The 26,822-nt window shown below is 41.5% G+C and overlaps 1 protein-coding gene across 1 annotated transcript in view; it reads left to right on the top strand.

The window, feature by feature from the left end:
- The window catches only part of clmpb (CXADR like membrane protein b), a 65,185-nt gene extending 52,100 nt beyond the window's left edge, over window positions 1–13,085 (top strand). The window contains exons 3-7 of the mRNA XM_069712357.1: window positions 3,416–3,620; window positions 6,581–6,748; window positions 8,101–8,223; window positions 8,731–8,872; window positions 12,635–13,085. Of these exons, the coding sequence (XP_069568458.1) occupies window positions 3,416–3,620; window positions 6,581–6,748; window positions 8,101–8,223; window positions 8,731–8,872; window positions 12,635–12,971 (975 nt within the window). The 3' untranslated portion in view covers window positions 12,972–13,085. The remainder of the gene's footprint in view (window positions 1–3,415; window positions 3,621–6,580; window positions 6,749–8,100; window positions 8,224–8,730; window positions 8,873–12,634) is intronic.
- Window positions 13,086–26,822: the final 13,737 nt, after the last annotated feature.

Below are 26,822 nucleotides of genomic sequence, written 5' to 3'. Positions count from 1 at the left end.
CATTATCCTATTTTATCCTTTTAGAAACTTGTGGGAAATTTTGTCATAATTAGTATGAATTCTTGAGATATGGCCACAAATGTATTTTGTGAGGTCACAATGATCCAATGACCTTGGGCTACTAGAATCTAATCAGTTCAACCTTGAGTCCAAGGTGAAAGTTGTTGCTGCATTCGAAGAAATTTCCTTGAGGACCTCCAGGGATATGGCTTTCATAAGAATGGGATGGATGAGCTGAAAACATAAAGGTGTCATCGACATAAAGGCTTAAAAACTTGTTTTCACTGTGCCAATTTTGAACCCTAAATATACAGTAGTTATTCAAAATACTTTATGTTACTATAGCAACATCCGTGACTGATCTGGAAGGATATCATTGTCAACATTGAAAAGAAGCCTTCTTATTGCAGAATGTATTAACTTTCTACCTATTATCATCCTGTGAGAAACTTCCAGCTGCAGTGGTGCCATATTAGTTGAGGCATACTCTTTGCTGTTGCGTGGCAGTGCGTAATTGCTGTCCTTCCAGCACACAATTTAGAATATAATATTGACATTTATTACGATGACAATTGTCACGCACAGAGCTGATAAATACTCATCAATAGTAGAGTGGAATAACAGTCTGATGTATTTTTTTTTTTCTTCAGCTACATTAACTAAGTTATTTATGGGCAAAAGTTTGAAAAGCAAAACTTGAATGTTAACAATTCTCTTGGTGGAATCTGGTTCTAATGATCCTCAGCAATCCCTCCTTGATCATAGTAATGATCATGTGTGTTCTTCTATGAATATAATTCACATAATTACACTGATATTGTTGCCATATGCTTACAGTACAGGCAAAGTTCAGATTCTGTTTTATTTTTTTGTTATCAGAGAAGCCAAAATTTCTCCATATAGTATTTTTAATTTTAACTAAATAAACAAACCAACTCATTTGAATTGCAAACTGAGTTAACAGCCTGTGGTGGTTTTACTAAAGTCTCCTTAAATTCCTCAGTCTCACAGACACTTTCCCAATTCCTCTATCAGTCTCATAAGCATGTGTTCAGAATACACCCAGACATAACCAGAAGCATAAATACACATACACATGTGGTGCAGTCTGGGCTCACACATCTGTGAGTAATAAATGTCCAGAGTTCAGGAAGGCAGCAGAAGTGTGCCCACCGGCAGGTGCCTTTAAAATATGCACCACTTTGTTTAGGTGCCAGGCCCGTGTCACTTTGTGCCTGTAGCTTTGGCACAGTAATGTATGACTGTTTGCATTCACGGCGTGTTACATGTTTACTTAGGACCTAGTCTATGTGTATAGGTCTGCGTATATGTGATATGTGTGTGCAAATGGCCAGTCGTCACCTGTGTTCGCAGCAGGTGCCCCTGTTTCTTAGGCACTGATGTGCTGTGGCACCAGCATTTAGCAGTCCCCATCTGCAGGCTCTCACTTGCCTTGAGTAATAGGCCACTGTGACAGCTGTGTTTGTTTGTGTTTGTGTGTGTGGACTGAGCGAAAGAGAGAGAGAGAGGCAAAGACACACATAAAGGACAGAAATAAGCAAAGACATAAAGAGGCAGAGCAGAGAAAAATGAAAGCTTTCCGGTACAGGTTTACAGATGTTACAGGACCACAGTGAAATTGCAAATCAAATGATTTTTTTTTCTTTCCCTTTGAAGACACAGTCTTTGCAAACATCAATGAATCCTGCGCTAAAAATAAGGATGATAAAAAAAATGTTGTCAAATAGTAACAGTAGAAAATAGTTTTTCATGTGCTAGCCTGGTTCTGCTTGGGATACACTTCATCTGGTCATTGTTTATTTTGTGTTGTATATTGTATCTATTTTGTGATGCTGATTTGTATGTATGTATTCATATTCATATACAGCCATATATATATATATATACACACACACATATACTGTTTATAAACACATTTATGCACATGTTTTTTATCGATGCCCATGCACATACAGTATATAACTGCATATTAATAGTCCTGCTCTTATTAGCATTGATTCATGATTTCAATTTACTTCATTTGATTAGAATCTGATAATTCTATTACTGCCACCAGGTATATTATATTATAGACAATGCTGCTGACTCAACCAGGCCTTGTAAGTGATCCTATATATATACATTCTTTCATACCTTTGTCGGTAATTTTTTTAATTAATTGACCGATAATTTTATTTTTCCCATTTGTACAGATATGTACGCAGTCAGAACAATAGAGTTAGATTATTCGATTTTGTAGCAGCCAGCCAACTAACATGCTTACTGTGTATATATAAACAGGCATGACGATGGCATAATATACTCAATGGGTGGGGCACGTTATGCACTTTATCATTCAGAGACAACTGTATTCTATCGTGACTAAAAATATTTGATATTTGAAGATTCATTAAATGAATGCTCTATTCTCAGTTCAGGAGTTATGCACTAAAAAGTCCTTTAAACTGACAACGTTGTGGCGCTACTGGATCCAAATCTGACCAAAATCTAACATGACCTAATGCTCATTCAAATCTTTCCAGTAGATACACTGCTTAATAAAAACAAAAGATGAAACATAATTTCCCAGCAAGAAGTAAAATAGGACGAAGTGAAGTATTATTTATTCATAGTCTGAAAATATAGTGTGTGTTATCATGTACTTTGGCCTGTGTTGAGTGTGAGACGTTTGGGAAGTTGTGTGGCCTGTTATTTGGTGCTAACATCACATCAGTGCCAGTGTGAGTACATTAATCTTTTATCTCAGCACCAGAATAGATTTTTGTTTTTGGTCAATTTGACGGCTCCGCTTGTAGAAAGACCAGAAGGAGATAACAGCACTCGCAGATTATCAGCTAAATGAACACTGATACTGGCATTCCAGCAAATGCATTCATTTCTGAAATATTATTTACCCAACGTTAATTAAAAAGTGATTGTTAACAATGTTACCCAAGAGTGCTGGTAGTCTGTTTTTCCCAAGACTGTGCACTCAGAGAGGGAAGACGTGGATGTGCGTTAGCTGTGTATTCTCCATCATTAGAGTTATGTAACTCTAAATCTTGATGGCAGTCGACCAGTAAAATGTATCAAGGGTATTACTGTTGAGACATGAACATTAAGTTCACCAAACTTGCAGTTAAGTGATGTTAATCTTATTTGGGGGATTGGTTGCATTAATTAGATGAATACTGACAACGCCAGCGGTTAAAAATAAAGTACCAGGTCCACAAAGAAATTGGAGAATTCTGTTAAAAGGAAGAGAAAGCAAGTTAAGAGGCAGCGGGAAGACCGTGCATAAGGCAGCTGGAGCTGATATTCAGATGTCTGCCTACGCTCCTGCTAAACATCGGCCTCTGTCTGTCTCACAAGGTCTGAAATAGATCTTTGTTTATGTCTTCCTCTATGTCCACAGATTATTACCTTCTTCGGGGGCCAGGTGTACACCAATGAGGCGACAGGCAGCGAGGCCAGCCGTCTGTCCTTTGCAGGGGAGTACCTGGGAGGAGACGCCTCCCTGCTGATCAGTGACCTGCTGCTGACTGACTCTGGGGAGTACTACTGTAAAGTCAAGACTGGGGGAAAGTACCACTGGAGCCAGGTCAACCTGATTGTGCTGGGTGAGTGTTTTCAGATCCACTGTAATACACACACACACACACACACACACACACACACACACACACACACACACACACACACACACACACACACACGTGCACGCAGGTTGTAGACACACAGGTGCACAAGCGCGTGCACGTCCGTGCGCATGCCATCAAGTTATGAGGAAACCCATTTGTACATGAAAAATACACACACACACACACATACAGCCGCTCACACACATAACACTCACACACAGACCTAATCACTGGATCATTAGCCTGGCACATTTCCTCCGTCATGCTGACTGATCTAATGATTCAATTTGATTCAGACAGTGTGATTTGATTTCGCTCATGCTGTTTGGGTTCGTTTGGATTGGTTTCTTGATGAGGTGAGACCAGAAACATGCAACTGGGCTTGGAAAAGCACAGAACTGATTGATTAAGTTAGGGACTGAGTTACACAGACAAATATCAAGTTAAGTAGTTATACATTTCTGTCCTCTCTGAGATCTATGAGGGAACAGAGAGCAGGCCTTTCTCTAGGTCCGCTGTACGTTGGGTAATCAAATAAATTTAGCATTCGAGAATGAAAAAAACTCAGCTGCCATCAATATAACTACAGATAAGCTCCTTAGAAATATTATTTGTACAAGTCAGACTTGCAACTAGAGAAAAGCCTCTTTCGGCCTCACAAGCCACAACAAAGTCATTGTACGTTTTATGGGCATCCTTTTCACTTTTTTTGTTTTCCTCATTTGCCCAATATACAGATGGTTATAAATGGCTCAGCTTTACAACTAGCTCAGTGGTAATATGTGTCTCTGCCTGCATATCACAAATAGCTCAACAACTTTAAAGGACGGGCGGCAAAAGGGGAGAAGCTCCACCATTAAATCCAGCCACAAAGTCCAGCGGGAGGAGCAAGATCGTTCTCAATGTCAGAAAAGCAGGCGATTTATTAAAACATCATGGGAGATTAGCTCAACCCGCGGTTATTGGTTTTCTAATGGAACAGTCTGTTAATCCTCTCGCTCGCTCTCACTCCCTTCTCTCTTCCATAAAGACATTTCAGTGAGTTAGTGCCTCGATTTTTACAAATTGCCCTCAGCTTTGCGGTGACACTTTCGATTTTGAGAGAGACGAACATTTGCATTTTTCTCCCGCTCCCCGCGCTAAGATAATAGCTTGGCAGCTGAGCTGGTAGCTGGCTTAGCATGAGAGAGTGTGCGACTGTATTTGTGTGTGTGCCAGAGTTTGTGCGTGCCTCCAGTGGTTGTTTATGTTTATGTGTAAGCTTGCACGTTCATGCCTGGATGTGTGCGCTGTGCTCGCCACAGAGTGTGTGGATTTGCATGTGCAGATTTATGACTCGAGTGCGTTTAAAGTGTGTATATGTTGAATGTTTGTGTGTTGGCTTTTACTTTGCTGAGGTTACTGCGTACACTCCAACTCCTACTGCTGCAGTTAGGCCTAACTGACCCCGACAGAGCTGAGAGATGCACAGACGAAGTGTCAGTGCTCCGCGATCAGCTCCTCTCATTATACTCCTTCCAGGGTGTGAGCGGAATACACTCTGCCTCTGAGAGCAGGGTATGGAGAGAAGTAAGGTCACACAAACAAAGGGAGAAATGCACATAATACTGTCTGGCTTTAAGCACTGGCTACTATTCACTCACTGCATGTTAGCCTTCCACACTTATTTCTACTGACACTTTACTGACAAGCAGCAAAAGTCGAATAGATGAAAGTCAACACTGCTAACATGACCACATGATAAAAACACAAAAATAGATATTTAAATTTAGCCCACCACTGATCTAAAAATATGTCACTTGCAATGGAGAAAACAATGTGCTATTTTCCTGCTCTTGTGGCAGTGCCTTTCAGCATGTATCTAAACAGAGCATCTGCACAGGGCTCTGCTATACTCTACGACGCCTCCAGCTGCTGGACTATGACAAGAACCTCTGACCTGTGGAGAACATATTACCACAAGCCTTCACAGCCAGCTTTGGGGTCACACTGATCTTCCCTATGGAACTGTGTGTGTGTGTGTGTGTGTGTGTGTGTGTGTGTGTGTGTGTGTGTGTGTGTGTGTGTGTGTGTGTGTGTGTGTGTGTGTGTGTGTTTGTGCGTGCGTGCGTGCATGCGCGTGCATGAGAACAAGCAGGCTACATTAACCTATCCTTTATTAACACTTGCAAATTACACCAGAAACTGATAGAGACAGACAATTTCTAATAAAGTTTACAATGCATGTAAAATATTTCAACTTTATGCAACTTAACCAGGCATATATACTCTTTTATTATTACTTTTATATCTGTGATCTGCATTTTATGTCGTGTTTTATTCTGAACTCATACATTTTCTATTTGAAGAGAAAAGCCATTGTAAACCATAATTCAGCTTATCAGGATTGAGTTTATGAGCTGTAGAGTATTTGTTTGAGCTTTAAAACTGTTAAATACAGTTTTAAATCTGTATTTAATAAGAGCAATTACATTGCAAAATGAGCAAATGTTGCTGTATTTCTATGTGATTCACACAGACCTCAGGTCCAGTGCAGTGAGTCTCTCTTTTATTTTTAGTAACAAAGCCTGCTTTCATGTCACAGATTCATCTTTGGCTACTTGATGACTACTGATGAAGACACAATATTCACAAATTAAAATTAAAGCTTTCAAAATATGCCACATTTATGAGTCATTTGCATTTAGATGAACACTTTTTATGTACATATTTACTATTTTATCAGTGTGTAAGATAAATGTATCTCCGTCCCCGTTTGTGCATTCCATTACTTTTCTCCATTATTATTATGTCACAAGAAGGAAAAAGCCAGCATCTAAATCCTCCAAATTGAATGCAAAACTGTGGATACTACACACTAAATATTCTGATAAGATAAAGTTTTCTCATTTGTCGCTCATTTGTATTCAACCGTTTCTGACTCTTTTGTGTCCGCATAGTCAAGCCTTCCAAGCCGCGGTGCTGGATGGACGGTAAGCTCCTGGAGGGCAGCGATGTCAAGCTGAGCTGTAAATCCAGCGATGGTTCCGACCCCATTAGCTACAAGTGGGAGCGAGTGCTGGACAAAGGCAAGAGTCTGGGCAAACTGCCAAACCTGGCACTGATAGGTAAGAGAAATAATTGGCACTGCACTGACATACTGATTCACCATTCAATCCCTCTGCAGAGAAATGCTGTGAAGATTCACTTTCCTACTCGTGCCTTTTATATTTTTTATTAGCTGCATTTGTCGGATGAAGCGTTTTGCTGAGCGCACCCCCATTCCTTCACCTCCTCCATCTTTACATTTGTATATTTGCAAACCTCTGACTTAACTATGCCTAGATTCTCCTCCTGCTGATCCCTGATCTACTTCCACAGAGTCATTATCAGTTACAACGGTTTGCTCAAGGGCACTTAAACGGGCTCTGATTGTCCCAGTTGATTCTGCATGCCTCTGTTATCTTTACACTCTCTCCAAATTTGAGCAATAAGCCCAGGACCACGAAACATCATATTTTCCCCCAAAGAATCAAACAGAGCACAGCCTTGTGATTTGCAGTGGTACTCTGTTGGGATGACTTATATAAACACAAAGATCTCGCCCGATACTGTGATCTGATGAATATATCTGTGACATTGAAATGTCAGCCTGGCTCTAGTGAATTATACCTGCATGCATGAAGTCAGTGTGAGTGCTTTCTTTGATTGTGTGTAAAGTGGAGAAAATCAAATGTAATACACAGAACTGGATTGGCAGCACTGACGACAGGCCTGAAACACTGGCTTCATAGCAGCCCTGAAGCAAATTTCACTCACACAGTGTGGATTCTGGCATTCGTCTTGGATCTTAACCAGGCATATCTGTCTCCAAATAGGCAGTTTAAAGGCAGAAAAGCTAATGGAAGGGCGGTTTTCCCTGCTGTGTATTCTCCAAACCAGCAGAAACACCCTCAGGGTGCCAACCCCTCTGTCTCCGCTTTTCCACCCGTGTTCAACCGGCATCCATGTCCAGATCAAAACCTTCAAATTAATGACATCCTCCAAACAACACCTGTTCAGTCTAATTAGTTTTCATTGGCCGATAACACACAACGTCAGCAGCCATTATTTATGGGTCTGGTGAAAGGTAATATCACATGGTTGTCATTGGTAGGGATGACTAAATGTCCCGTGGGGCTGTGGGGCTCCATCGCTCCGTCAGACACGCTCCTGCTCCTCTCCTCTCCTCAAGTCCTCCTCAGTGTGATGGGCCTCGCTCTAAAATAAACACTCCATCAATGTCTCTCTGTCTTCCTCTCGCTTCTTCGTCCTCTCCCACTCTCTCTACGGTCGCAATATATGTCAGCGGTCTCTCATGTCCTTTGAATATAATCGACATTGAGGGTTGTAAACATGCAGGAATGCATGAACAATGAACAGCAGAGACTTGTGCACAAATAATCATTCGTAAAAATAATGAACCGTTTTTATTCCCCAGATCTGAAGAACCCAGAGATGGTGACCCTGAGGAACCTCACCATGGACAGCACAGGCGTCTACAGGTGCACGGCCAGCAATGACGTGGGAGAGGAAAACTGCACCATTGAGGTCACAATGCAGCGTAAGTTTTGGGAGGAAAGGGGGACGTCAACCTCACAGCACTCGACTCACACCAAACTGCCACACTGATTGATGGTTATTGTTTCAAACTGCACCTGGAAGCAAATTTATAGCCCCCCCATGCATTTCTAACTACCTCCTTTCACCCTCCTCATCCTCCCGTGGGTGCTTCAACACTAGACTGCACTAAACTTAAACCAGTGGCAACTGGTCAGCACCCCTGCTCCAGCAGTCATGTTTCACTGTCATACTAATACATTTCCTGAGAGGCCCAGGACGGTTAAGGTCATGTGTCGAGAAAACGACACATCCAGTAGCTCAGCAGAAACGGTTTTCCATCCCTAAAGTTAAATTGAATTTGTGGCACAGGAGTAAAGAGTGTTTCTCGTGTAAACGGGGGAGGGAGGATGGGGATTTGTGAGTTTAAGATGGAAAACTATGAATAATATGTGACCAGAGACAGTGAGTGACTCTATCTCTCCATCACTTTCTCCTCTCTCGTTCACAGATGTGAGGGATGTAGGGATGGTAGCGGGCGCGGTGGTGGGAATATCCCTCGGTGTCCTCATTGTCATATTAATCATCTGGCTCGTCTTCCGGAAGAAAGAGAAAAAGAAGTACGAGGAGGAGGAGACTCCAAATGAGATCAGGTTTATTCATCCTCTTTTCTTCTATGATTGTTTCACTTTTTCACCATTATAAATGTAACACACTGAAAGCCGTTTGGATGCATTGGACCGAGAGTTCCGTTTTTTTGTTGCGTGTCCATGTGTATGTGCGTGAGTTTGTTCCATGTGTCTGTCTCTATGTCTGTTGTCCTGTTAGCTTAGCTGCAGTTTACATTTTTAAATGAGCACAAACATTTGCTTCCTCATAGTAATCAGTTAGTCTTTGGTCTCGTATTGTTCTCAACCTTCAATACTGTTTCAGGTGTTCCCACAGTTTTTATAAATATAGTCGAACTACTAATAGTTTTTTTTTGTACATCTGGATGCATTTAAGATGTGGGATATTTTCCTTGTTACATACAAATATGAGGTGCAATCAGAAAGTTTTGTTGCACGCATAGCAGCTCAGCACCATGACGTGCACGGAGCAGAGGGAAGCTATAACCTTCACGAGTAAGTATTCACTTGATCAACTACCTGAGTTAAAAAAAAAAAAAAAATGTTTACAATTTTCTGGTTGCATCTGCGATTTCACTGTAGACTTGAGCAAAGCCTACATCAACTTTTGTGTCAAACCTTGAAATGCTTCAGAAGGCTGATGGCGATGAAGTATTGAGCTGGGCGAGGTGATTTCTGTGACATTTACATGTCAAGAGTGGCAAAACGTCACTTTCTAGGACTGAAAAAAGACATGAAGTCAGGAGCAACTAGTTGGGTTTCCTCTGACTTTCGCGGGGTTGTGCACCATGATTTCATCCCCCAGGGTGAGACTGTCAACACTAACTCTACTGAGGCAGCTGAGGGAAAAAAATTCAGTGCAAACGACCTGAACTGTTGCGCGATGGCAATTTGGTTTTCCAGCATGACAACATGCCTGCTCACAGAGCGCAAAATACACATGTCTTGCCCTCAAGTGTCACTCCCTGTGACATCTTTCTGTTCTCCAAAAGTTTGGCCCAAAATTTGTTGTGCCCTCTCTGCTCAAGTTTCTGGTCCACAATGAAATCGCAGATGCACCTGGACTAATGGTCACAAAAATGTGTCAAAAATGTGTGTAACTCCTGTGATATTGGTCAAGCAACATAACTTGGCATACTTACTCGTGAAAGTAATTGCTTCCTGCTGCTCCGTTCACATCTCGGTGCTGCGCTGCATTCATGCACAACAGGAGCTGTCTCAGAACCTTTTGATCGCCCCTTGTATAGCCCACCTCAGCCATCTGGGGCCCGATCGGCACTTCTACTTCCCACCAGTATGATCTCACACTGATTGAGGATCAGATATTTTAATTGTGAAAATCGTATAGGCCAATAATAATTGACATTGGGGAGTAGATATAATTTGACATACATATTATTTCAATGAAGTTTTTTTTAGAAATGCTTAAATTTAAAAAGTTAGTAAAGGGAAACAGAAACAGGGAAACTTAGTACATTCAGTTTGGCCGCGGTTCCTCTTAACACATGCTTGGTTGTGTGTTAACCTGTGTGTGAAGCAGCAATCCAGCTGAAACGGTTCTAAACTGCAGCTAAGCAAGTCCAATGCTAACTGACAGAGCAGCCGCCCTTTATGCTTGGAGGTTCTCTGGGTTTACCTGTCGTTCCTGCGTATGTGGATGTGTTTGTGTGTGTCTAAAAATACAAACAACTGCAAATGTAATTGTGCATCGATTTTCTTTTAAGAGCACTCTTTTCACATCAGCCTAGTATTTCGATGTGTGTGTGTGTGTGTGGAGCTGACAGAACCCCTGGTGTTTATTCCTTCCTCTTAAACCTGTATGTATCGGTGGATCTGTGGACATCTAATGACACATGTAAAAGCAACTACATTTTAATTTTTTGCAAGGGACTGAAGTGGGTGTAGGTGCATATTTACTGATGTAACAGTGAATAATGCAGCGCGGTTGAGGGACAGCTTTGACTAAATAATGTAGATGTGTTGAAGTGTTTTCTGTTTTCATACCATGTTAGGACTCTGAGCCTTTCCACTAATGTGCTCTGCTAGACCAGCCACTGGTGACGCACATCTCTTGGGGTTAGATTTAAATCCTACTACTTCTGGTTTTTCAAGAGTTGTGGAACCGCCTTTGGTGCGCCTGGCAAGATACAGTGTAGCTGGAAGGGCACAGATGAGATGTTTCTATTTCTATTTCTATTCTCTGTAATTCTGATACCAATACAAGTAACAATTACAGCATAAATTAGGTTAGGTTAGGTAGTTACTTTATTAATCCCCGAGGGGAATTTTTTTTTGCTACAGCAGCATACAGAAGCAATAAGATAATAATAGAACAATAGAAAAGCAATTAAATAGCAGTAAAAAATATAAATATTAATATAAAATATAAAATGCACAGTATATACAGTACAGTATATATATATATCTATATATATTATATACAATTACTTCAGTTTTTGGTGACTAATCAGCCTGGCTCCACCCGAAATGACAAAATACCATGTTCACAATTGATTCCGTTTTTTTAAGTGCTAAAGGATCAAATCAGAGAGCCAATAAAAATCAATGGAATAGTCAAAGTTGTCATATGGACATTTAGGTGTATTCACTGATTCACGATGTCAACTCAAAGCCTCGTTTTGATCCGCCCTGTTGATGTTGCTACATTACGCATTAATACGAACCCAGCACTTCCTGTATTCAGTAGACCGAAACCCTTCCTTTCTTAACAAGGCTTTTAATGTCAAACATTTGCAGAAACCTGTTGTGATTGAAGTCAGACAATCACTTTAGATGAGTAATCCAGAACACCAGCTGATAAATAGCATGGTTATTTTGTTTGTCTGTTAAATTAAAGCGACGTACATAAATAAGTGCAGTGGTTACAAAACCTCAGAAACAGAAACAACTAAACAACGTGCACGCGCATGTGTGCACTCGTATGTGCGTGCGTGTGTGCGTCGGTACTTCCACAAATAGCACTACACTTCTGCTCACAGCTTCCGTTTTCACTGCTGTGATTATATTCTGGAAACTCTGTTCACATTAAGCTTTGCTCAACCACTCCGAAGAGCGGGGGTGGCCTTAGTGTGATGATGCTGAAGTCAGGCGTTTGTTTCTAAATGTCGTTTAACAATGGCGGCGGTGGTAGACTTTTGCTGTACAACTTGCATCATATGATGGTAAATGCTGATTGGTTAAAAGCTTCTCCAATAGTTTGAGGTCTACGTCCATTAGGATGCAACGACTGGAGACAATCCCCAATAGAGCACAGCCTGACCCGATCTATTCATGCAGTGAACTTGGTTCTGGTAAAAAACCAGGCTAGTGATTAATGCTACGGTCAGACAAACTCCTTTTAGATGCTTTTGCCAAGCAGTTTCTATTCTTCTGTGCTCTGTGAAAAAAAATATTCTCCTGTCATTAAAAACGGATGCAAAAGTAGAATTATAAAGTTTTCATTGTGTTCTCAGCAAAAACTTTATTTTCTTTCAACAATTGTATCGAGGGAACTAGTGATTTCAGCAGATTTCATTATTCCATGCAAATGTGTTTCACAAAACTCAGGGGCTGTGGGGTATCTCATGAATAACATGAGGCCCCCACATAATACTAATCCCATGTGTCTAAGGCCTTAGAATAGTATTAGGGAATACAAATACTGCTGTGCGCTGCTGTTCATTGTGTGGTTGTGTGAGTGGGTCCTCTCAGAGGTGCAGCTGATGTGAAATAAATAAATGGACCTTTGTCATCACTGTTTGCTCTGTGTGTGTTTTCCTACCGCAGAGAGGATGCGGAGGCTCCCAAGGCCAAGCTAGTGAAGCCCAACTCCCTGTCCTCATCCCGCTCCGGCAGCTCACGCTCCGGTGCCTCCTCCACCCAGTCCATGGTGCACAACAGCGCCCAGCGCGGCCACCGCCCTCGTCCACCCGCCGTGGCAGCTCTCAAGGAAAACGGACAGCCTCCAGGCTTCCCCCAGTCCCCCCCAGCCTACACCGCAGTGGTGCCCCCGAAGACCCCTGAGCCCCCCACCACTCCCAAATACAACCCCAGGAACATGTCTGGACCCACACCCCCAACCCTCATGGTCCCCGCCCAGACCAAGGCCTTTCAGACTGTGTAGGACTGAAAGCCAAGCCCCCTCCTGCAGCCATGTGAGACCCCCCCTCCCCACCCAAGCTCCCCAGCCCCCTCCCAAAGACTAAGACTCTTCCATAAACAAAGAAATGCAACTAGTAAAAAGGATGTAATTAAAAGAATCAATACTATAAGCCCCAAAAGTACTTTTAATGAATGCATACTTAAAAAGGGAAAATAAGACATGCTTGCCCCCTACTGAATTACATAAAACAACAAAACACAAGAAAAGGCAGAGGCCCGAGGTGCAACACTGTTTGTGTCTCACGGCTAAAGGCAGAACTTCTTTTCTGAGTTCCTTCTTTTGGCTTTGGAAGACACCGAGAGGCACCATGTGCAGTGAGGTGGAAGAAGCGCCCAAGTAGAGCTTTTATTTATCAATCAAATCAAATGTTTAGGCATGAAGTAAAGAAGAGGATTGAGAGGGGGCAACAGTAAAGGCTGGATAATACAGTAAATCCAAACTGTGAGCCTGGTATCGATGGAGTCATACTGCTGTTGAGCATCAGGAGATGAATACAAGCAGGACAGAGACGAGGACGATGAAATTTCAAGAGTGTGACATCCCCTGTTTGTTTGTTTTTTCTCTTGGAGGACAGGGGCGTAGGGTGACTCTGATCCATGTCACCCTGCACCTCCGACTCGCTGCTTCCAGCACCTGCTCTGAAACCACAAAACCCCCTTTTGCTTCCCGTGGGCCGGGCCGATTGTGCCCATCCATGTGGACAGACACGGTCCGCGGCATGTGCATCATCTGCCTCAGTGCTCTCGGTCTTCCGCGCTCTCACAGGGAAGCCACAAGGAACCACAGCGGTCCCTGACACTGACTCAGCTGGATCACAGACAGCTCATCTGCTTTACCAATCAGCAGGGGAAACTTCAGGTACAGGGATGTAGCATTGACAGTGGAGTCCAATCAATGGAGTTGTTCACCGCGCCACGTCCTCTCCTGCCACATCCTGTCTCTGGACATCCTTTTCTGGTACTGAATATCCTCCCTGAATAATTAAATAGTATTTATTAGGCCTATAGCAGTAATTTAAATATAGGGGATAAGCGTCTATTAGACCAGCTGGACTTGTTTTTCTTCTGTTCTCCTGTGTCTCTGAGCAGGTTGTAAAGGGTGACAGACAGCCATGTGTCCATTTATCCATATGAAGAAGTGCCACCAATCCCTATGATGGGTTATTATTATTATTATTATTATTATTAATATTGATGTTTTGTTTTTAAAAGCTCTTTTGTTTGCCTGATACATTTCTGAACTGAAACCAAAATCTGTCACCATGAATGTGTGATGTACAAAGATGGTGGATCCCGTTATTTTCAGCCTCCCGTAAGGTACTAAATCAACACTCAAGCTACGGCACAAAGAATTGACCTTGACGTTCACTTTTACAAATGTTACGTTTGAATGAAGGGGGAGCAAGAATTCTGGAGACTTCAGCTGTACAGGGTGTGTATGGTATCATTGTCAGTATTCTCCTTGGATCCATAACAATGGTGTGGCACTCGATTGCTGTCTCGCTGAATCACCGGCTGCTGCTCGGTCATTGGTCGAGCTGTGCTATCAGCCAGTCCCCCCTTTTGTTGTCTCCTCAGACAGACCCAGTGCAGTTTGATTGAAAGTAGCTGAAAAAATAGGACAAGTAGCCTATCTAGTGTGCCTTTGCAATCCCCTTTTCTCTTTGATGGTTTCTTTCTTTGTCCTTATCTTCAGCACACCAGTGGTTAAGTCTCTGTTCACATCCAGCTTTGAGGGTCAACAGCGGCGAATACTGAGAGGTACAACTTCACAAACTTGCCCCTAGTAATAACAGACGCAGCCTAGGGAGCGCCAAGCAGAGTGAATTATCCATGGTGGGAAAGCAATCCCATGCCACGGAGACAATGTACTGTACATTCTGTAATCAGTCTTGTTTTATATTGTACATACAGATAGATATACGCACATGATGTCAATTAATTTAATAAATATGGGTATGTGAGGGGAGATTTCCGCCTTACAAGAGAGTCAAGTGGGAAACCCAGAGTGGATTTTAAACCCCATGTTTTTGAGACGCATGCTGTGTTCCAATTAACCATGTGATGCCTCCTTTGACATTTCTATCTTTCAACTTCCTGTAAAAGAAATATTATTATATGTAATGGAAGGTGCAAGTGTGGAGTACAAAAAACTAAATCACAGGATATCATCCAGAGATCAGATGCACGGATTTTATTGATCCCTGTAACACCTCGAACACCACCACTATGTTACAATTTCCCCTTCATCTGTGCTCAGTGTCTTGAAAACTAATTTTCATCAGATCTGCCAGTATCGTCAACTCATGATGAATATTTTTGAGAAACCGCTGAGCTAAAATTTCAAGTTGTGCAAAACACATATCAGGGTCTAATGTTTTTATTTTAGTGAGCCCATGACCTTTACTCTTAGGACAAGCTTTACAACTGAAGCTCCTCGACTGCTTTGAAGAGCGGTGAATTATTTGAGCAGTATGTACCAACACTGGCTCATAATGAACATTGTTCTTCTCTCCGGGCCCTTCGCGGGGCTTCCGTCTTGTTTCACTCACACGTCTGAATTCCCACACCAGAGTAAAAGCTCTCTTGTAAGAAAGCGTTTTGAAAAGCAGCATCTGTCTGAAAAGCACGTGGTTTGACTTCACACGTGGGATTTCCACACGTGACTCAACAGTAAGTAACAGGAAGTTTAGAGGAAAAAAAAAAAAAAGCCTTTTATATTCAACTAGAGACAGCAGTTCATATTTGACCAGGGAAGCTACTATGTGTGTGCGTGTGTGTGTGTGTGTGTGTGTGTGTGTGTGTGTGTGTGTGTGTGTGTGTGTGTGTGTGTGTGTGTGTGTGTGTGTGTGTGTGTGTGTGTGTGTGTGTGTGTGTGTGTGTGTGTGTGTGTGTGTGTCTGTGTGTGTGTGTCTGTGTGTCTGTGTGTGTGTGCTTGAGTGCATGCATGCTTGCATGCTTATGAATGTGTGTGAGTGTACATGTGTGGGTGTGTGCATGTAAATTCAGTATAAGCCCTTGGGCCACACCCACACATTCTCATGTTACCCATTCAGTGAGTGAGAAGGATCCAGTCAGGCAAAGTAACCTCTGTCTAAATTGATATGACTGCAGACTGGCAGTGTTTATTTTAGTTTCCACAGACTTGTATGCCTATTGAACTTGGCTTCACAGGCAACAGCCATGTTTTTGCTTTTGGGGTTGGCATCTTGAGACAAAGCACGTCCATAATTCATAACTATCATCAGCTCTGGAGGCCACTTGTTTGCTCTCTCCTTCGCTCGTGATGTCTCTTAACATAGAATGCACTTGGCCCTGGGTGCACTGATGGCATCTCAAGGCACACACACACATTATACAAACAGGTACAAGTTGTGTATGTACACACACACACATAAACAGGTGCACATGCCTCATTGTGAGGTGCACACAAAAACATAGGTGTGTGCTTTGTGTACGTTCACAGTTGCACATGCGCACATGCACGCCCTCACAAACACACACACACACACACACACACACACACACACACACACACACACACACACACACACACACACACACACACACACACACACACACACACACACACACACACACACACACACACACACACAGTTTGCACAAACAAAAGCCCAACCAGCTATCCTTGTTATTTCTGCTCCTTCAGAATCAATTTGATGGATCGAATGTCTGGATGTATTACGACTGACTGATGGAAGCAGGATACAAAATGCAGCACAGAATGGAACACTCTACACTGCATTACCCAGGGGACATCTGCACACACACACACACACACACACACACACACACACACACACACACACACACACACACACACACACACACACACACACACACACACACACACACACACACACACACACACACACACACACGGACACACGGACACAACAGCTACTGGAAGAAATGACCCACATGCAGACACATTTACACTCCGAAAAACAGACACTGTTATGCATCTTAGCAATCTGGATTGCATATGCCTGAAGACTTTTTTTTATGGGAATGTGTGAGAGTAGTGCTGGGAATCAGGAGAGGTATAACAGGATTGATTCCGAGCCAGGGCTGTAGGCTCTTGCCATTGAAATTCCCTCCACCACAGATGAAAGTAGCAGTGGAGGTAGAGGATGGGATGCAAGTCTTCCAGCTGTTAAATTCCTCCCAAGCTTTTTGATTTGCTTTCCCGCATCTGCAAGTCTCAGGTGGCAGATTCCCCAGTTTATGAGCCCTCGCGTTGCATCTCTCCTCTCGTGTGTGCAGCTTTGTGACCCGACAAACTTGTGCTCTTTCCAGCGAATGAATTTTAAAGCACTTTTGTCAGTTCGGTACAGTGGAGGAGGAAAAAGTCTTAACACACCTCAGAGTGTCAGCAGCACATTCACTATCATCCTTTAAAACAGTATCCATCAGCACTATATATTGTCTTATTATCAACACTCGAAGGTGCAGTAAAATCATTAATGGTTATCCTGCGTTATATGATAGGAGTACAACTCTCATGTAGCCACAATGTTTTATGTTCTTTTAAGCTGTTTTTATTTCTGATTAAAGCTGTGGAGCAGGGCAAAGTGATGCTCCGACTTTGTGGCTTGGCCTTCTATGTCAGTATAAGGGAATGTGATGTATTATTACTTTGAAAGGAGGAGATGGATGGGGCTAAATTTAACCTCGAGAAGGAACGAAAACGAGAAAGGTACCTGCATGTCATAGGAGATTGAGCAGATGAACGGGAATGCTTTGCTTTGATGTAACATAACTGTAATCAGATAAAAAAAAAAATTAAAAAAATTACAAAAAGACAAAAAAAAGAAAGAAAATCAAAAATTGTAAATATATCCACAGAAAAATTTTATGAAGCTTTATTTTTGTCTTTTTTATTTTGAAATTTTCATCCATGTACTTTGCACTTTTTTGTGTGCTCTGCTCATCACCGGCCTGTGTGGGATCTGTGTGGTTGGCTGTTTCTCTTGACTGCATTGCTTCGATGTCAGGGGGAGACACGCTCAGCGCGGTGTTACTAAACGGAAATGTAAGACACGTTTGTTTTTCTTTTACTCTCATCCGTTTCTCTGACGTGGCTTCTCTTTGGTTTTGTAAAACAGTATCGAATTTTTTCCGTTTGTTCGTTTGATGAAAACAATCCATGTAAATACCACAAGTGAAAAAAAATGTATATTTTTACGACTTCTGAGTTATTACTCTTTCATTTGCAAATAAAATATTCAATGACAACTTAATTGATCTTGAGGCATCTTGATTTGGATTTTGACTGACATAGACGTCACATGTTCTGCTCAGATGTGGATTTATTATCATCAGTCTCGTTGGCGTGGTCAGAGACAAAATGCTGAAAATAAACTCCATTCATATTCATTACTGTGTACGGTACTGTATAGTGTATGGATTCACGTAATAGTCGCTTCATGTGAGGTGGCTGATTTGACAGATGCCAAAAAGAATTAGATTCATGACCTACTTGTCAGAAAAATCAAACCTGGAAGGCAAAAAAATAAGCAAACACGGATGTTATCTGAGCATCATGTTTGCATGAAACAGGTTACTGCTCAAGAGCTGACTCACAAGTTTTCTAAAAATCCTTTCTCAAAGAAGTAGAGTTTTTTTTCAATAGTAGCTGGATGCTCATTGAAAATAACAACTACAGTAAATGTTCAATGTGATGGATTACCAATTTTAAGGAAGTTTAATGACTCTGAAAGCTTTGAAAAATGGTCTGCTGTGATTTGTACTACTTATTTAACATTGTGTGCAGGGTATCGATCAACTCAGATGGAGGATGAATGTCATGCACACGTGCCCAAAAATAGAGAAGCCTGAGGAATGTTTTCACCAGACGCACCTGGAGAACAGGTGCATCCTAGGACACTATGTTCACTTCTGTAACAAATCCATTGTTTAAAGTACACTTTTATATTTCTTTATCTAGTTACAAAAATAGACATACTGTTCTGTATATTCATTCTGAACCCATCGTGCTCCAAAGCATCTCATTAGCTGAGGATGAAGGGAGGGGCCGGGGGCTCCCTCCTCTCCTTCCCCCTGTCTCAACGTGACACTCAGGCCCGTGGCAACAAGGTCAGCGACACCTATTGACCTGTCAACCCCCTATTGACAGACATTCATCTCTTCCCTCTGAAAAGTTCTTCTCATGTTGACAATCTATTGAACTGCCAAGATGGAGAGGCTGTGTCAACGCTGGCTAAGGAGACAGGGGTGACTTTATTTCTGTTTCAAGGATGCACACAAAAGGTGACTTGAAGTCCCAAAAGTGGGAATCATGCTCTCAGTAAAAGCACGTGAACAAGCCATGGGGGATAATACAATTACCAGAGTGTTCGCTGACATCTGTTTGTAGAGAAGTTGGCTGCAGACTGCTTGCTAAATTTACATCTTTTCAAAACACGGCATCCATATTAAGCAGGATCAAATTTTCAAGGCCAGATCACATTTCTCCACCCCCTGTTCCATGCCTCTGTGCCCATTGTTCCACATGATTAGCCATGTGTGATGACACTGTCATAAACCCATCTCACTCGCACGCCCACGCACGCACACACACTCCCTCACTTATCAAAGGATGCATACGCTACGTTGGCGCCACTTGGTTACACATTGGATCATCCAAAAAGTCAACTTCCAGTGTTACACATTATAAATGTTATTCACACACCACGCACACATCTCCATTACATTTGGTAAATAAACACAGAGGTTTTACCGGAGGCACATTTCATGATATAAAGGTAAAATAACCCAAACTCGCATCAAACAAGCATTTAGAGTGTTTGCTATGAAACTTCATTGGAACTATGTGAAATGTAATGTAGGCAGACAGACGAAAGACAGTGGAAAGAAGACAAGTGATATTATTTTCATTTATATTTACTTTTTTATCTTAAAATATGGTCAGATCTTTATCTAAGTACCAATTATGGACAAATTGTTTTGTCCATAATAATTACATCAGTCAAAATTTCACAATTAATAAAGCATGTGAACCTCAATGCTAATGGAATAAACAAAAGCTAACTGAAAAGAGCAGTTAACAAAGAGAGATTTCAGAGGACATTTACACAAAACTGTAATGGTTTACAAAGTAATCTCAGACCGTTTAGATAGCCTATCGATCACTCGATAGGTCGATCGACAGACAGACAGATACATAAATAAATAGGCAGATATATAAATTAATAGGCAGGTACATACATAAATAGGCAGATACGTAGATGGATGGATGGATGGATGACTAGATTTTAGGGCACAAGACCAACACTAGTTTTACAAATCATCTAATAGGCTGATGTGTCACAATTAGGAACTAACACAGACACTCGCACGCTAATGAACCCAAACAGAGAAGTGATAAAATGCCATCACACAGATAAGAAATCCTTTGGCTCTGAGCAGCTTTGTAGTGTAATTAAAACCAATTCATATGTTGCTCTTCATCTCCCTCAATAATCTGCAAAGTAAATAATTGTAGATTGCCACACAAGGTCTCCATAGTTAAAATCGCTTATATAATTGCACCCCCTGGTGTTAATTGGGAATATAGCGCTGTTGTTATCTGTGTGCCTGATCGACTCTTAATGAGATGATAGAAATCCTAATTCACACATCGTCAGTTGAGATTAGTGAATCAGAAATCTCATGTGAAACCTGTGTTCACCAAAAGAGCCGCTGTGGGCTGCTTCAGGAGTGTGACTAAAGTTTCATTTTGGGAATCACACCACGCTTATATCTTTATATGACTGTGGGCCTGGATATTTTCTTCTGTGACTTCATGCAGTTAGCTCAGCTCAGTTTTCTAATGTGTCAGTGAAAAAAAACCCCTAAAACTAATACTGTAAGAACAGTTAGTCAGTTGTTTCACATGCCTGGCTTTGGTTAAAGCTCCCCCTGCTGGAACTAGATTTCTGTACCGCAGTCATATTCTACTGAATAGGAGAACAGAGGTAGTGTCGACTGTGGCGGATTGATTTGATGTGACTGGATGTGCAGTGTAGCACAGCATAATAAACACGCTTGCTGTTCAAGTAGCATCCATGTATTAACACACAGTTCACTTCTTTTCCTCTGACAGCTAATCCTCTATTATCAGCTTCAAAATACACCAACACAAAAACACTGTTTCAACACAGCACAGATGACTGTCAGTCTTCAGTACTGTGCACTTGTGCTTTGTGAGTCTTTGCACTGATAATCTCTGGGTAATGAACGCTGCACTGTGCCCCACATCTAAAGTATCTTTCACTCACTGACAACTACTCTAATTATAGACCAGCAGAGAGAGAGGTTAATAGTGTACTATGTTTGACCCTCATTCCACTTTAAAAACTTGAGTTGTCTTTGCATGTGTAGGAACTCGGGAGAAAATTGCAAATTTGTAGAAGCTAAATTGCACACTAACTACCACTAACAGCCCAAATATTATTAATGCACGTATGACATGCCTGAAAAATGTGAGCATCATTTTACATTGTGAGTCTCAGACTTTTGCAGTTGACAGAAATTGTTGTTTAATTAAAACGAGTATGATGTTTGAATATAATGAAGCCTGTCATTTTTGTACACTCACCGACCTTCGGTGTTCAGAAGATAAACTATTATTCAGCAACTAAAGCATCGGATTGCCTTTAAACAAGAAGAAATAAGCATGGGGATAACTTTAGTAAACTAGAAACATAATTCTGAAAGCTATTAGTTCTTCTAATTGAAAAATGAAGCAATGCTATCTTTTAATGGAGCAAGCAAGTAAAATGAACCGTAGACTAATTTAGATTAGAAAGCAATAATTCAGTCTCTTGAAAAGAGAACAACTCAGCTGCAGATTTCACCATCAGACTCTATTCTGTGGTATAAATCACATGTTCTGTTTACTAACAGGGTGTTCATGTTAAATTTTGATCCATATACGCTGTACATTAAGGGCTTTACTAGAGTTTGCCTCATTTCATCAGAATCCGTTTTTAACATCATAAATGTGTCCTGGACACAGCGTACAGCTGTGACTTACAAACTCAGTAGATTGTTTCTGAACTGTAAGACGCAACAGAAAATTCACTGATGATGATACAAATTTTTTTTTTTTTTTAAAAGCAGCCTTATACAGTGCAGGTATACAGGCAAAATATGATTAGCAGCTTGAGCTTATATTTTAAAACCATAGAAAGCATGTTGGTTTTATACAATAGTTGCTTTATTGTTACAATCAGCCCCATGGATACACCAACAATTAAATTAGAAATAACCTCATGGCAGTTCAGTTATGGTGACCCTTTGTCTCCCAGCAGGGAATGACTCGTTATGAGGATGTATCATTGACAGGGGACACTAGATAAACAGATGATGCTTTGCACTTTGAATAATTATAACAATCAAAACCATAACCATGATTACTTTTGTATAAACATCCACTCCTGTGAACAAAAAACAAATTACTCTCTCAGAGAAGTCTTTATATATTGTTTCAGTTTAAAAAGCCACAAAAGATGCATGATGTGCTTATAAACTTCATAGTTAGCCAAATAAAGGTTTTCAAGGCCATTGCAGTATAAAAAAAAAAAAGGTGGTTGAATTATACATTTCCTTGGGGCCTTTGCACAATTTCTAAAAATAACACTGAAGTCTCTGTCAACATTTTTCTTGTCAAAAACATTGCACCATGACTACTTAAGCACAAAGTGAATGAAATAGGCTGACGTCTTCAAGAACTGCAGGCATCCCACTTTCCAGTTTGACCTACATTTAGGTCGTTATTGTAACACACCTGCGTAGGCGGGGCCAAAGAGGAGCTCGGTGGTGCTGTAGCTCCACCCATACCCCCCCCACCGCCCCCCTCCCAAGAAATGTTCTTGGTTGATTTCATTTTTTTAAATTTTGTATATGTGAATACTACAATTTATAATTTTAAAATTAATAATTAAAATTTACAATTACAAAAAAACGGGAAGCGTACATCGGTGACCTGATTCGACCATTGCGCGCAGCCGCATTGACTCTCACTTTCTGTTAGCGGACCGTAATTTGTTTGTAAACTTAGCATGAACTTATGAGTGTATCTAATGGTCGTTTTTTTTTTTTTTTTTTTTACTCGTTCAACGTCCATGTGCGGGGGCTCAATTAAAAAAAAAAAAAAAAAAAAAACGCGGGAGTGACTGTGAACCTAACAGGACTCGGGTTGTCGATGACGGAGGGAGACGATCACAACAACACAATGGTAAGTGCATGATTATTTTTTTTCTCCCCTCTGTTGTTTGTTATAAATTTAATGCTTTTGGTGGTTGAGGCACAAATTCTGACTGTCAATGTGATGCTTATTTATCACTTGATGCTTATTTATCACTTGATGCTTATTTATCACGTGATGCTTATTTAACGTCAGATCTGTAGCACAGTGAACCATTAACCAATATTAGGATCCCCTTGCATTTGACAAACCGTGAAAGTGTTTGAATGTTTTAGTTTGTAACTTTCATTTTGAGCCAAAACACGTTAAAAATGCCTTCTGACTTTCTAAAAGCAGAAACAGGAACATATGAATAGCTCCTCTGACCGCCACTTTTTGTTTTGTTTTGTTTTTTTGCTGCTAATCCAAGAATTCACCTCCTCCAAGGTTTTAAGATCTTTTTTTTTTTTTCATTTGGTTTTAAACCAAAACGTGCTGCCGGTGGTGATTGATTTTTATAGATGTGGTTGGTCAAATATTAGAAGTTAAGCGCTTCGGGTTAAGTAGTTAGAGGTGCTAATTCTCCACTCGTGCCATTCAAAGCAAGAGGTGAGCAACAAGATGACCCCATTAAAAGAGCACCAGTCAGACCTCAACCTGTGGAAAACGGTGTGCAAATACTGATGAAAATATATTTATATATATATTTTTTTTAAACAGTTTTTATACAAATGAAAACCCTTCTAATGATTACGATCAGCTCACATAATGAGGCGATTATGCAGTAATTGTGACAGGCATGTGTGATTGGACCTCCGGGTGATGGAGGGTTTCATGAATCCTGAACTTTAGTTAAATCTAAATAAACTTGACTACTTCAGGATGTTACATCACCACCGTGGTGTGAGATATTGCTGTGAAGCTGCAAACATCTCTGTCTGTTGCTACTGGAGCTGTCGCCTGGGACATTTAGGATCTAATTGGGGCTTTGTCTAATATGAAAACTGGCTGTTGGCTGCCACAGTGGTGTGGTGATTAGGCATCCACCTCTTCCTGTGCTGAACAGTTATCAGCCCCTCCGATGTCACAAATCCGTCCAGTGATTCTCTGGGTAGAAGTGATGCGTGCCAACTGTGTCGGAGCCAGATTACACAGCTCAGTGATAGTGTTGGAGCACTAAGGGCATGTGTCTAATGATGTGGCATCTAAGGAGCGCTTCCAGTCTGAGAAAAACTTTCTTCTGCTCAGTGATGAAATTAGACCAAAAGTGTGAAGCTAAATTTCTTATGACACTCTGGGCTCAAATTCACAGGATTACTTTCTGGCCTGAGGAGCCGCTTTAATTTTGTTGCTTTTCTGGCTTATAGGACCCATGTTACCAGGGCAAGAAATGTATGTGTGTGTGTGTGTGGGGGGGGGGGGGGGTCTCACTGACCATCACTAGAAGCCACACAGTCTTTTCTGGACAGAACAATCTCTAATCATCATCCTTCGTGCCCCATTAACTCCTAGACTGCAGATATAATACAAAGATCGCATTTTCTGGCTGATTAATTGTTGCAAATTGCAGACACATTTGTAAATGGTTGTCATGATGTTTAAATTCCTGTCTTCAGAGGTAGAAAGGCTGACAACAGTTAGGCCTCACTGTTAAATTATGAGCTGAAAGGACTCTGCGAGAGGACTGAATTGTGCAGACTTGTCACTTGTCAGGTGCCCGAGCTCGTCTCAGGAGGATGTAATTTGAGGTTTAATACAATTGTGGTGCCAGCCTCCCCCCCGGCCGTCTCCGTGGCAGCATAACACTATAAAAATGTCACCGCTGTCCAGACAGCTCCAGCTACACTGCTGCGGTGTCTTGCCTTTGAGCGGTTTATTAATCTTGACAGTCATCCCTGAATCATTTTTTTTGGATTGCGTGCAAATTAGTTTGCCATCATTAACCAAATGGTGTAAAAGTCCCGTTGAGTTTTTGAGAATCCAGCTTTGTTCCTGGGTGTTCTGTAGAAAGCTGTGTGCTTCTCGTTGCTCTTGTGGCGCAAAGTGTGCAGGCTCTATCTGCAGAAATCTTACTGCCAGTTGATTAAATTGCTCTTCGCGAAGAACTTATAAAGAATTTATCTTGTCTCCTCGGCTGGCATCACCTCAAAAGGTTGCGTGTGGACGCTTTCTCTGCTTCGCCTATTCATTTTCAGTCGGCAGCATTAATAGCTACTGCTGACAAACCTGGTGCATACTGTACCCGTTATAGATATTACTGATGGGCATTTCAAGCAAGAATACGATTTGATGTTTACTGGAAACTTTTCTCACACACGCACGGACAGAAAGACTCGCTCGCAACGTGAACTCGGGCTCAATAAATGCTATCAAACTTCTTAAACCCTCACCTTCTACGTAGCGTGTCTTTGGCTAACATCTTTGAATTGCGGGGGCTGGTGTTTGTTCTGCATGTCCAACATCAGACTTGGACTTCTGGCGCCACGACTAGTCATTGATTGTTGACCGGTGGACGGACCGTCTGCTCGGTGCTTTTCTCTTAAATCACGGTGCATAGTTATGGTGGACTTGTGATATGCTCGCTTTACCTGCAGAGTTTTTACTGCACATCATCTTAGGTTATTTCCATAGGTTCCATACAGAAGGTTTTTCTGAAGGTTGTCGTCGCCTTCACATGTTTCTGCTGTTTGTACTGTTTGTAGCACCTGATCTCACAGAGCTTACGCGCGAGCTACCGCAGCCTAGTAGTAACGTGCTCTTCTTCTTTTGTTGCTTAATGGCTGTTGGCAAACAGCTTCTATGTGCGTTACCGCCACCTACTGGCAGTCGTGACGCATCACAATCAGGCGCTCGTAAAAAACGATTGGAATTTGTATTTTTTAATGACTATTCAAAAAGTAAACAAATCATGACACGTGCCGATAGAGGACATGTAAGGAACTACAATGATATATAATCAGAGGATTTTAGTCTACATTGTTGTTTCGGACACTACTGATGTTTACTAGAATATATGTTGGAGCCACGCTCCGACCTATCAATCAAACGGTGAGGGTCATAAATCATGTTTCATCTGGCCATTTTAGCTGTCATAACTATGGGTAGAAATCCTCCTGATGTCAGTGATGTCAACAGTTCTTTGATTGAGCTCATTAAACGCCACACACAGAGCTTGCAGTGCTGAAGCCGTAGTTCATGCTTGTTGCCGTGGACCTGGCTGAGGTGCGCTGCTGCACAGGCTGCATCACAACAAGGTCAGTGGTGCGCCTCAATGAGAGTACCATCTTAGCTGCATGTTCTAATGAGTGTGGTCTGTCTGATGAGGCAAAAACAGCTGGAGATTTGTTGTGACCTGTTCTTGGAGCAGATTTGTTCAGTTGTCGTGGTGGGTTAACAGACCGTGGCAGTGCAAACATTAGTGCACACGCAATGAATGAATGCGGAAGGCTTTGCTGTCACCTCTCCTCTGAAATGCATGTATGTACTTCATGTTTGTACTTTATGTTAGTGGGATATGGAAACTTTTACATTTCTAATGAGACTTATGCGATATTGAGACCGTGGTTTAAATTATTGAATTGCGTCAGTCAGATTTCTGTG

This window comes from Brachyistius frenatus, unplaced genomic scaffold (assembly GCF_029030835.1).
Source record: "Brachyistius frenatus isolate BFR_SWC_R1_liver_20210118 unplaced genomic scaffold, ASM2903083v1 Contig_1, whole genome shotgun sequence".
Lineage (NCBI taxonomy): Eukaryota > Metazoa > Chordata > Actinopteri > Embiotocidae > Brachyistius > Brachyistius frenatus.
Note: the sequence above shows the minus strand (reverse complement) of the source record. Positions and strands in the feature narration are given on the sequence as shown.